The sequence below is a fragment of the Hyla sarda genome, chromosome 1 (genome assembly GCF_029499605.1).
Source record: "Hyla sarda isolate aHylSar1 chromosome 1, aHylSar1.hap1, whole genome shotgun sequence".
Classification (NCBI taxonomy): domain Eukaryota; kingdom Metazoa; phylum Chordata; class Amphibia; order Anura; family Hylidae; genus Hyla; species Hyla sarda.
Window position 1 is genome coordinate 181634403 of NC_079189.1, and position 13341 is coordinate 181647743.

Below are 13341 nucleotides of genomic sequence, written 5' to 3' on the forward strand. Positions count from 1 at the left end.
TCCCAAGAAAGTGAAAGATCATCGGCAACTCAGAGGGGCTCACGGAACCCTGTGTAGCCGATCACACTGTATAATGCTGTGTCATATCAAAGTCCCCTATGGGACTCTGGTTTCTAAAACTATATAAAACCCCTCCCCCTTTAAAGGGGACAGTACCAGATTAAATTATGGTAACATTGGGCAACTATGGGCCCCTTTGGAGTCTTAGGCCCTGGGCAGCTGCACTGCTCATCTACAATTATTATTTTGTTAATTGAAAACCCTTCTGACACATTCATTACTTCAATTTCTCCCTTTTTTAATACTGTATAAAATGTAGACAACATAAAATTAGAAGAAAGAGGCAAAAGATGCACCAGATGTATCACAGTAGCAAAATCTATGATAAGTTTGGTGTATTTTAAAAGACATGTTAGGCACTTTATTTTTACATAATTTATTTGCTTTACCAGTATTTTGTGGCTTACACCAGTAATAAATCTGGCACACTTTAAAGACACTCTTTGCTATAAACCCTTTACTAGACACTTTTCAAAATTGTCTAATGAGGTGCAAGAAGTGTTGATGCATAATAACTGTGGGGTACTTAAAGGCCATCTGTGGCCGAAAACAACTTTTTGATGTGTTTGATCGCGGGGGGTCCGAACGCGTTCTCCTTCATGGGGCCACGGCTTTGCCGTGCAGGAGGTGTGCCGGCCGCAGCATATAACTGTATGGGGAGTAGGTAGGGAGAGGGCGTAACCGTCAACCTCTCTAGGTCGACGCTACGCGGTCGGACCCCCCGAGATCAAACACATCCCCTATCCTGTAGATAGGGGATAAGTGTAATAACGCTGCAGTTGTCCTTTAATACACTCCAGTTTGTTGGCACACGTTATGCCAGAGTTCCGACACATTTAGATTGGCAAATGTGCCCTAGTAAATCTCTTGTTTCTGTGTCAGGTAATGAGTAGCACACTGTCATTGTTTGTCTTTCTTCAGTTTCTTAACACGTAGTAAATTTATATATAGTCAATTTTCTTCTGTTTATATGCTTAGGTCTCATATTTGACAAAAATGGAACAGAACTCATATCGTTTTAGCTGGGGGAATGATAACCTGGACAATGTTGCACTCTCCTCCAGCCCCATCCATTCTGGGTGAGTAAAGAAATAAATATGAAGCGCTTGTGATTGTCAAAGAAACATAAGAATGCTACTACTGTATGTACCAGAAGGTGGCAGTGTCAGTGCATGGATGTATATGTTTTGGTTATACTATGGATAGCTCTTTATTAATATTCTTCAGTTCGAAGCTAATTGTTACCCAGGTGTTTACTGTACTTTTTATATCTATGTTGTTCAGGAAATTATTTCAATGACGTATGTAGGGGTTGTTAACACCGATTTTCCTGTGATTTTCTAGATTGTAGGATCACAGAGAATGCCTGCTACTATTAGAGGATAGGTAGCTCTGAATGATTCTTCAGTTACTCATCGCAGAATTTATAGCTTTTAGTCAAGTATTTTACATCAAACAGACAAGAATATAACATACAGAATTGATTTTAAAGACAAGCAGTTAAAGGTGCTATTTTTGATGCAGTTTTTTGTTAGCCAAACCAGAAGTGGATCCAGCATGTTTCCCATATCTTTTTAAACCACTACTGCTGGTGGTGTTGGCTTAAAACTCTGCTCATACCTCTTACCAAGTTGGAAATAATATCTTCCATTTTACATAAGCCATTTATAAGAAGTCTACCTGCTGTGACTTTTCTATATGGGCTGTCCAAATTGGGCAATCACTTACGAAAATCAAACCACATAGGGGATCAGTGGGCCCGACTTGCAGTATCATTTATATGAGGAATGGTGTAATACATGATGTCCATTTTAATGAATTATCACCTATGTAACATATGAGGAAGCTAAGTGTGATATAGCTACCCTTTCATATTCACTCCTTTATGGATCATTTAGCGTTGGACCCCTTAAAGACTTTTATATTCCCTGATAGCCAGAGCTCTCATAGCCTTTCTAAATATAGAATATTGTTCACGAGAAGAAAGTAAAGAAGACATCGGCCACTCACCAGGTTTCAGCAGAAAGTATCTTCTTTATTGAAGCATACTCACTTACACATATTGATCAGAAGAGGTTGGTGGGGGGACAGTGATAGATGACCGAGCTCTGTTTCGCACGACTTGCGTGCTTCCTCCGGCCATACTAATTCCTACCTGTGCACAATATATATACAGGTGCATGCAAAATTACCTGCCTATCACGTCACAGGACGGGGAATCACGTGACTGTGTGACGTGGAGGCAGGTAGGCGTGATTAAAAGTTAGAAGCAAGCTGTTAACTCTGTCCTATCATTCATTCCAATATTGCCTGTTGCGTTAGTTTTTATAATCCATAATGTTTCTATACGCAATCATTTCTGGTCTATGCGTTCTTTACTTTTGTGTTTCAAAACTCACCTATGAACTCTGTGATAGAGCAGGCAATCATAAGAAACTGGTTTCTATTAGAAGCCGATGAGGACCTAGAAGAAGTGGCACAGTCAAAACCTAGGATTACATATAAGAAGAATATCACTATAGGGGAGACTATCAACAAAAACAAAAGAAAAAAGCAGCCACGAAAAAAGAGACATGGCTAGATAACGTCATACCTAAAGGAAATTATAAATGCAGGAATTGTAATCAATGCAAGTACAGTTGGGAAACTAGGAATGTAAGATTAGGACCAATTCAACATTCGATATAAGAATTAATTACGAAAATGCAGGAGATCGGATCCAGCTCAATGCAGATAAAATCGGGTTTAATCCATAGGACATTGGCTGGTGCCGTCCAGCGCCTGGATCCGTGCTCTACTGTCTGGGGCGGGGTGAGCTGGCTTTCACCTTGTTTGCCTAAGAATTAATTACCTGCCGTACGAAAAATGTAATTTATGCCATTTTATGCCCCTGTGGCTTCTTTTACATTGGACAGACCAAGCGCCAACTGCAAGTGCGAATTAGGGAGCATATGTATGCCATACGCACAGGCAAACCAGGAGCGACACACTTACAGTCCCATGTAAGGGAGGTACACGGGGGCAATCCAGAAGTCCTGAAATTCTTAGGTCTTGAAAAAGTTCAAAGTAACAGATATGAACGCATAGACCAGAAATTATTGCGTATAGAAACATTATGGATTATAAAAACTAACGCAACAGGCAATATTGGAATGAATGATAGGACAGAGTTAACAGCTTGCTTGTAACTTTTAATCACGCCTACCTGCCTCCACGTCACACAGTCACGTGATTCCCCGTCCTGTGACGTGATAGGCAGGTAATTTTGCATGCACCTGTATATATATTGTGCACAGGTAGGAATAAGTATGGCCGGAGGAAGCACGCAAGTCGTGCGAAACAGAGCTCGGTCGTCTATCACTGTCCCCCCACCAACCTCTTCCGATCAAAATGTGTATGTGAGTATGCTTCAATAAAGAAGATACTTTCTGCTGAAACCTGGTGAGTGGCCGATGTCTTTTTTACTTTCTTCTCGTGAACATTATTGAACCTGACTGCATACATCAGAGCACCGCCACCAGCACCACTTGCTACATTCAAATCCATTACCAGCACAGGCTCCTAGTTCAGACGCTTCATGCAGTGCCGCGTTACTGCCTCTTTGAGAACTAAATATAGAATATTGCTACTCCATAAATCCCGTATCATAGTTGTATAGTATGTATAGGCAATGCAAGGTTATTTTGTTGTGTGTCAGCAGCATATTTAAATACAGTAGGTACTTTGATAAATTTTGCATTGTACAATTAAATGTAAGAAATTTTGTGATATGTCGTATCAGAGAAAAATGGCTCATTCTTTACTAAATGTGTCCATAAAAGGGATACTTCGCCCCTTGACATCTTATACCATCTTAAGATGCCTGATCGTGGGGTCCGGTCTCTGGGACACCCCCCTCGCGATCTCTGTGCAGCACATTCTGAACATTCATAATGCTCGGTGTGGGAGGCCATGGTGGTGACGTCACGCCCCTTTGTCACGTTATGCCACGCCCCCTTCATTCATGTCTATGGGAGGGAGCAGGGTGGCCATCACCCCCCCTCCCATAGACATGAATTGAGGGGGTGTGGTGTGATGTCACGACCACAGCCGCTCACACCAAGCATTCTGAACATAATGTTCAGAATGCCGGGTGCTGCACAGAGATTGCCTCTGGGAACCCTTCGATCAGACATCTTATACCCTATCCTTTGGATAGGGGATAAGATATCTAGGTGTGGAGTACCCCTTTAACTGTTGGCCTAATGTTTGTTCAGCAAACAGCTATTCCAATCCCCCCAGACATATGACAAACAGATCTGAATGTTCATGTGTTTTCAATGAAGGGAGGATGAGGAGTAAGCCACTGCAAGACATCTTTGAAGCTGGCTTATCACTTTGAGAACAAAAGGGTTGTGCAGTTGAAACCCGATTCTCCCTCTCCACATCATCTCTTGAGGGTGAGTGGAGGCCCTAGTACACTTTAGACATTTAGCTGATTGCCCCAAAGTTAGCAAAGTTGGTTTGTCCAATTTATGACTAAAGATTATGAGGACCATCAGGCCACTTTCATTCTCCCCCTCCCTCCTTATCTCATTATTCACTCTGAAAAACTGCTCAAGGCCATGACACTGAAGTATCAGATAACAGCTGCCCATAGAAGTCTATGGAGAGAGGATAGGATTGGGGAGGAGGAGATGTGGCTGAAGAGAAACATAGGCAGCAAGAAAGACACAGTAAGAGTCTCTGTTTTCAAGGGTGTTCTGTTGAGATAATAGGAGACAAGGATCCCCTCTATTGTGTGTGAACAATGAACAAGCTCCACCCAGAAGTTCAGTGACAATTGAAAATCCGAGCTAAACCCTGTGGAGGGAAAAACTGGTGAAAGATGCCATATATGAGTTATATAATGGCCCGAAAAGGTGCTTCCCCTCATATACACACACAATACCTTACGCTGAAGTGATACCTGAATGTGCAGGTATGTTATAACAGAAAAGGTGGCAGTAGAATTCATAAAACTATTGATGTATATCATTCCATGGATTGAAATTGCTTGCTTAATAATGACAAATACGTGTTGCACAACAATTGGTTGGAATAGTTTGTTCAAGGCTGCTCTACAGAATACTAGATATACTGTATAGGAAACAGATTCTTGATAAGGTAATTGTGGGGCAATTTAGTGTATGCACTAGTTTCATCCTTACATTACAAATTATTGTCTTTTATGATTTTATGGTGGAATAAGATTTATGAATGAAATTATGTTTAACATATTTAAATCGTATGAAAACACCTGGATATCAAGAAAAACTAAAAAGGGATCATTTGAGTCTAGTTTGTCACAATGGCTGAAATAATCTGATTTCCCACATTCAGATACAGGAGGCTGGAGAGTGGAACAGGAACCATATAAATATGTTGTTCAGGCCAAATACCATTACAGTGATTTCACAAGCTATTGTATAGTCTTAATATTCTCAGAATGGCTTTTCTTCTACATTGGCCATTACTTTTGTCTAACAATTGTGTTGCTGCATTAGTGAGGTCTGCACTGTTGAAGTGACATACAGTGGCCCATCATGCAGTTGTTCTCTGTAAGTGACATGCTAGATACAGACTACTTCTCTGTAAACCTCTCCTACAGTTATTACCTGTCTCTTTTTCTCTCTCTTTTAATTCTCATGACTAATCTGTTCTGTTGCAGCCGCATATCTCCTTGTCTTGACCGAGACCACAGCAGGTGATCCTTTGTGTTCGATATGTGATTGTATTATTTCCACATTGTATGCCCGTAATTCACATCAGGATGCTTTAGTGTTTTCCCATCCAACGATTGGCACAACTTTTGCACAAAAGCATACAATGCTCAAATTTCCAAAATGTATTACTTCTAAAAAGCATTTATAAATAAAAAGTTTTTTTTTTTTTTTAAATTAAAAATACTCTTAGTATCAGATGGTACAGAAGAGTTTGATTTATTAAGTACTGTTATTTTTAGTTGTTATACATTTAGTAGTCTACATAGAAAAATGACAACCCAGCCATTGAGGAACAGAGTATACTGGTGCTTTTTCAAGCCCCACGCCTCTGATTTTAGGAGAGAAGGGTGATGGTACCATATGTTTTCCCCTTGTTTCCTTACATTACAGGTGAAGCCCTTTGTTGTTCATGCAGCCCATAGGGTATAGGTATGATTTGGTAAACAGATATGGTAAAGAACAACAGTTTCTTATCTTTTATTATGTCTGTAATCTACCAGATGGTGTGATCTGTTTTTCTGAATTTTTTGGTATCTAATGGAAATCTCTAATGATATATCTGATTGAAACAAAGCTTAACTACAATACCTGCATGTAATAGAAAACGCTTTAAGATGCCTATGTAATCTAAATGGAAGGGAGGCAATAAGTCCAGTTTAACGAGAAGACTAAATCCAGGCTTAATATTTACAGATCTGTAACTGGATGGATATGTGAGCCCCTGTTTTCCAGTGAATTAACATATTCAGAATTTTTGGTACTAAACATTGAAGCAGCCTGATTGTCTTGAATAACAAACCTCTTGACTGATTGTGTTGTTATTCAATGGGAATTTTTAAGATCCACCCTCACTTGACATCTGGGTATATTATTCTATGTTAAGTAAATAATATGCATGGTATGGCATACCCACGCACAGAGAATGGTATCCATGGCATTGATGACAAACAGTTCTTGTTCCTTATATTCCCAAGCATCGGTATGGTGCAGCTCACCTTTGTATTATCAGTTGTTTTCTGTGGCAAGGTGCATGTGAGATTTTTTACTTATGTGGGCCAAACAAAAGCTTGAAACTTATATTTCCAGATTATTGAGAAGAGCATACTAACATTAACACTTGCCACCACCAACATTGCATGGCTAGGACTAACATCAAACATGTATCCATTCTGCATTTTAGTGGTGTCCCTTAGCCAAGTTACCTTGCAAAAATTGAAGCAACCACTTTATAATGTAGTATATAGTAAGGCTTATTTGTTAGTATGAGAAAGATTCATAGAGAGAAAGAGTATGAGAAAGAGAGATTCAGCTTCCCTTATTACAGGCATCTATTAATCTCTCTATAATGATGCAATGTTTAAGATAAATCATAGTTAATAAAATCATTCAGAAACAAGGGTCTTCAAGTCACCAGGACAGTCCCAGATGGCTTCTCTACACCCCACCGGCCTTGATTGATAGATCTCTTTCTATACACAAATACGGGGAGATCTATCATTGAAGCCTGGCAGTGCTGACTGGGATCCCTGATAATTTGAAAGCCGTTCCTGAACTGTTATAAAAACAATAATTTGATTTGATATACTGTGCTCTTTAATATTAACACTAGAATATTAGCTGTAATAAATAAAGGGATAGCAGCTTGTCAATGTCATATTAAGTAAACTATTTGATCTAGTCCACTGTTATTTAGCTATAGTAACCACATACAACTGCATGAAACAGCTTTATGGTATAAGGAAAATGTTTATTTTAGGCAGATGACTTCAGAACCCTTGCAAATAATTCTGGCATAGATTCATTCTGCAATGGTATTGCCCTATGTGGACAGGATGGCTTCTCGCAGGATGGCTTCACATTAGATAAAGGTTCAGAGCAGCCTGTTCTACCCCATCCCAGAAATGCTCTAAGATCTTGGGACTTAAAAGGCCAAGGAAGCAAAAACAAACAAAAAAAACTGTCATATTCTAGGAGCCAATCCATAACTATTCATCTCTTTTGACATAGTGCTTTATTCTCCTAATACTGTGGCACAGGAAAAGCCCACCCATGAGTATAACAGTTCTTGAAATCCTGCCCCTTGCTAGCATATCACTGATGACCATATCTTGTTCTAAGTCACTCAGGTCACTCGATTTTCCCATTGTAACCTGGATTTACACTGAAACTGATCCCCAGAAAACTTGCTCACTTGATTTTATGCTGCACATTGGGGTCATGAGTCCATTTATGGAAACTTCAATTGTGAGAACAGGAGTCTCTAGTGAAGTGGTCATTTAGTGTGTGTGTGTGTGTGTATATATATATATATATATATATAAATATTTATGTGTTTATGTATGCTGTATGTATAAGCATGTTAAAAACTCTTGCACCATTAACAAGCATTATGGGGGGCATGCTCTTCCTTGCCCAGCACAGAACCATATAAAGTAGCATTTTGCTATTTACAACTGTATGTATTGACTTGTTTGTGCTCATTCTCTGACGTGAAGCATGTGGAATTTATTTTTACTTGCACATGTTTATATGTTTTGTTCTACAGTTTGCATTTTCCTTAATGATTGTTTGGCATGGTTTTTCTTAACACATTAAAACTGATTCTACAAACAGGGCTCTAAGAAATAAAAAAAATGTTGCCCTTTTGCTTAAACTTTAGTGATTTTAAACTATATGTGTATGCTAAACAGAAGACATCCATTTAAGTGTACCTGTCGTCAACAAAAACTTTTTATATAATGTAGATAATACCAATATATGTATATTTGTAACATACATTGATTAAAAATGAGTATATTTTTGTCCCTACAGCTATTGTTTGTGTGTGTCTCTATGATGAGTCCAAATACAGGAAGTGTGGGTGGACAAGCAGGGCTCTGTACACTGAGGACAAGCAGGGCTCTGTGCAGTGAGGAAAAGCAGGGCTCTGTGCAGTGAGGAAAAGCAGGGCTCTGTACACTGAGGACAAGCAGGGCTCTGTACACTGAGGACAAGCAGGGCTCTGTACACTGAGGACAAGCAGGGCTCTGTACACTGAGGACAAGCAGGGCTCTGTGCAGTGAGGACAAGCAGGGTTCTGCACACTGAGGACAAGCAGGGTTCTGCACACTGAGGACAAGCAGGGGTCTGTTTACACTCAGGACATGCAGGGCTGTACACTGATAACAAGCAGGGCTCTGTTCACTGAGGACAAGCAGGGCTCTGTATACTGAGGACAAGCAGGGTTCTGTACACTGAGGCTCTATGACATGCCCCTGGCTCACACAGCAGGATGATTGACAAGCCAGGAGCCTACACAGAGCCCTGCTTGTCCTGCCCTCACTTCCTGTATTTGGACTCCTCATAGAGACACACAGGCAATAGCTGCAGGGACAGCATTTTTTCACCCAAAGATATGCAAATTTTTTAATGAAAGTATATTACAAATATACATATAATGGTATTATCAACATTATATCAAAAGTTTTTGTTGGCGACTAGGGATGAGCAAATTGAATCTGATGAATCCGAATTCGTTACGAATTTCAGGAAAAATTTGATTCGCAACAAATGCGAATATTGCCGCGATTTGAATGCACAAATCGCTTCATTAAACTCCATTTAGTGTGGTCGAGGCTCCAGGGCACATAAAATGGCGGATCCACATGTGAGGACATGGGGCAAGGAACTCCGGGAAGGCGGCAAAGCAGGCAGGCAGGATGACACTGAATCACATGCAGCATACAGCCTATCAGCAGCCAGTCACCCCTGTGATGTCACAGCACTATATAATTGGCAGCCATCTTGCGGCCAGTCACATCAGTGTTCTATTGCAGAGAGAGACAGGGATGTTGAATTCCTATTGCCCAACGCCCGGGACATGTATTTCCGGGCGCTGGGCAGGTGAATCTTTCAGGCCCTTAGCCCTACTTTGGGCAAGTAGGGCCCGACCTGAAAGCCCCCGACAAGCACGGTGATGTTCAAGGGGGTGTATGGAGCGGGCTCATGACTCCTACCCGCTCCATACTCTGCAGTCCCCGGCTGTTTTCAGTAGCTAGGGGTCGCTGCTAATAGCCAGCATGTGGCGATTGCTGCGGCTCTCTTTTAACCCTTTAGACCCTTTAGATCACCGCGTGGTGGGCTAGAGGGGTGGATCGTCCCCCCGCAGCACAATCGCGCGGGGGGGGGGGGGAGTTGGTTGGGCTGGTCGATCCACTATAGCGGTAGCTGGAGGGCTTACCTCTGATTCCTGGTGTCCGTGGCTCTGTCATTGGTAGAGCCACACTGGACTAGGCTCTATAAATGGATCGCAGAGAACACAGATCAATGGAGTTCACTATACCTGATCTATATGAGGAATCTAATGACTCCTCTTAACCCCTTAAGGACATAGGGCGTATCCATACGCCCCCGTTTCCAAGTCCTTAAGGACCGAGGGCGTATGGATACGCCCTGAGCATTTCCGGCCCCCACCGCTAGCTGGAGGGGAGCCGGAGCCGGATGCCTGCTGAAATCGTTCAGCAGGCATCCCGGCATATCGCCCAGGGGGGTCATTATGTCCAGCGATCTGCGGCAGATTCCGGGTCAATCGGGTCGCCAGTGACCCGATGACCCGGAATTACTGGCTGATCGGGGCCGTCAGAGACGGCCCCGAACAGCCAGAGCCTGCAGGAGTGAGGTGGCACTGGTGCCACCTCACGATCGCCCTGATTCGTCGGCCGGATTACCGGCCGACCAATCAGGGCGCCTGCTGCGGGTGTCACTCCCGCAACCCGCTCCGCCCCTCTTCCGGAGGACGTGAGCGGGTGCGGGAAGACGACCCCCGGTGCTGGGGACCCCGATCCCCGGTGTCCCTGTTGGGATCGGGGCCCCAGGAGCAGCGGCGGCGGCGGAGATGACGAGGGACTGACCTGTGCTGCTGGATCGTTGGGGGTGAGTGACAGCCTCCTGCTGTTGCTTAGCAACAGCTCCCAGCATGCAACAAGGGCATGCTGGGAGCTGTAGTTATGCAACAGCAGGAGGCAGACCACCACAACTCCCAGCATGCCCTTATGGGCATGCTGGGACTTGTAGTTTTGCAACAGCTGAAGGCACATTCTTTCTATGTAAAAGTGTACCTTCAGCTGTTGTGTAACTACAACTCCCAGCTTGCACAATCAGCTAAAGTGCATGCTGGGAGTTGTAGTGGTGCATCTGGTGGTTGCATAACTACAACTCCCAGCATGCCCGTTGGCTGTCGGTGACTGCTGAGAGTTGTAGTTTTGCAACAGCTGAAGGCACACTGAGTTAAGTAGTAAACCAGTGTGTCTCCAGCTGTTGCATAACTACAATCCCCAGCATCCCCAGCCAATGTAGTATGCCTCCGGCTGTTGCATAACTACAAGACCCAGCATGCCCTTCTGCTGTCCGTACATGCTGGGGGTTGTAGCTTTTGCAACAGCTGAAGGCACACTGGTTGCAAAACACTGAGTTTGTTACCAAACTCGGTGTTTCACAACCTGTGTGTCTCCAGCTGTTGCAAAACTACAACTCCCAGCATGCACTGATAGACCGTACATGCTGGGAGTTGTAGTTTTGCAACAGCTGGATGTTCCCCCCCCCCCCCCCCCAATGTGAATGTACAGGGTACACTCACATGGGCGGAGGATTACAGTAAGTATCCGGCTGCAAATTTGAGCTGCGGCAAATTTTCTGTCGCAGCTCAAACTGCCAGCGAGAAACTACTGTGAACCCCCGCCCGTGCGACTGTACCCTAAAAACACTACACTACACTAACACAAAATAAAATAAAAAGTAAAAAACACTACATATACACATACCCCTACACAGCCCCCCTCCCCTCCCCAATAAAAATGAAAAACGTCTGGTACGCCACTGTTTCCAGAACGGAGCCTCCAGCTGTTGCAAAACAACTACTCCCAGTATTGCCAGATAGCCACTGACTGTCCAGGCATGCTGGGACTTTTACAACAGCTGGAGGCACCCTATTTGGGAATCACTGGCGTAGAATACCCCTATGTCCACCCCTATGCAATCCCTAATTTAGGCCTCAAATGCGCATGGCGCTCTCACTTTGGAGCCCTGTCGTATTTCAAGGCAACAGTTTAGGGCCACATATGGGGTTTCGCCGTACTCGGGAGAAATTGGGCTTCAAATTTTGTGGGGTATTTTTTGCTATTACCCTTTTTAAAAATGTTAAATTTTTGGGAAAACAAGCATTTTAGGTAAAAAAAAAATTTTTTTTTACATATACAAAAGTCATAAAACACCTGTGGGGTATAAAGGTTCACTTAACCCCTTGTTACGTTCCCTGAGGGGTCTAGTTTCCAAAATGGTATGCCATGTGTTTTTTTTTTTTGCTGTCCTGGCACCATAGGGGCTTCCTAAATGCGGCATGCCCCCAGAGAAAAATTTGCTTTCAAAAAGCCAAACGTGACTCCTTCTCTTCTGAGACCTGTAGTGCGCCAGCAGAGCACTTTTCACCCCCATATGGGGTGTTTTCTGAATCGGGAGAAATTGGGCTTCAAATTTTGGGGGGTGTTTTCTGCTATTACCCTTTTTAAAAATGTAAAAATTTTGGGAAACCAAGCATTTTAGGTAAAAAAAAATAAAAAATTTTCACATATGCAAAAGTCGTGAAACACCTGTAGGGTATTAAGGTTCACATTACCCCTTGTTACGTTCCCCGAGGGGTCTAGTTTCCAAAATGGTATGCCATGTGTTTTTTTTTTGCTGTTCTGGCACCATAGGGGCTTCCTAAATGCGGCATTCCCCCAGAGCACAATTTGCTTTCAAAAAGCCAAATGTGACTCCTTCTCTTCTGAGACCTGTAGTGCGCCAGCAGAGCACTTTTCACCCCCATATGGGGTGTTTTCTGAATCGGGAGAAATTGGGCTTCAAATTTTGGGGGGTATTTCCTGCTATTACCCTTTTTAAAAATGTTAACATTTTGGCAAACCAAGCATATTAGGTAAAAAATAAAAAAAATTTTTTACATATGCAAAAGTCGTGAAACACCTGTGGGGTATTAAGGTTCACTTTACCCCTTGTTACGTTCCCTGAGGGGTCTAGTTTCCAAAATGGTATGCCATGTGTTTTTTTTTTTTGCTGTTCTGGCACCATAGGGGCTTCCTAAATGCGACATGCCCCCAGAGCAAAATTTGCTTTCAAAAAGCCAAATGTGACTCCTTCTCTTCTGAGACCTGTAGTGCGCCAGCATAGCAATTTTCACCCCCATATGGGGTGTTTTCTGAATCGGGAGAAATTGGGTTTCAAATTTTGGGGGGTATTTTCTGCTATTACACTTTTTAAAAATTTAAAATTTTTGGGAAACCAAGCATTTTAGGTAAAAAAAATATAATTTTTTTTACATATGCTAAAGTCGTGAAACACCTGTGGGGTATTAAGGTTCACTTTACCCCTTGTTACGTTCCCTGAGGAGTCTAGTTTCCAAAATGGTATGCCATGAGTGTTTTTTTGCTGTTCTGGCACCATAGGGGCTTCCTAAAGGTGACATGCCCCCCAAAAACCATTTGACGCTCCTTCCCTTCTGAGCCCT

The 13341-nt window shown here is 42.6% G+C and overlaps 1 protein-coding gene across 31 annotated transcripts in view; it reads left to right on the forward strand.

The window, feature by feature from the left end:
* ANK2 (ankyrin 2) overlaps window positions 1-13341 on the forward strand; it is a 634142-nt gene that overhangs the window by 511793 nt on the left and 109008 nt on the right. For 16 of the 31 annotated variants that reach the window (XM_056565107.1, XM_056565143.1, XM_056565099.1 and 13 more), the window contains 2 exons: window positions 1039-1139; window positions 5750-5785. In XM_056565107.1, the coding sequence (XP_056421082.1) occupies window positions 1039-1139; window positions 5750-5785 (137 nt within the window). The remainder of the gene's footprint in view (window positions 1-1038; window positions 1140-5749; window positions 5786-13341) is intronic. The other 15 variants (XM_056565155.1, XM_056565164.1, XM_056565172.1 and 12 more) reach the window with 1 other exon arrangement.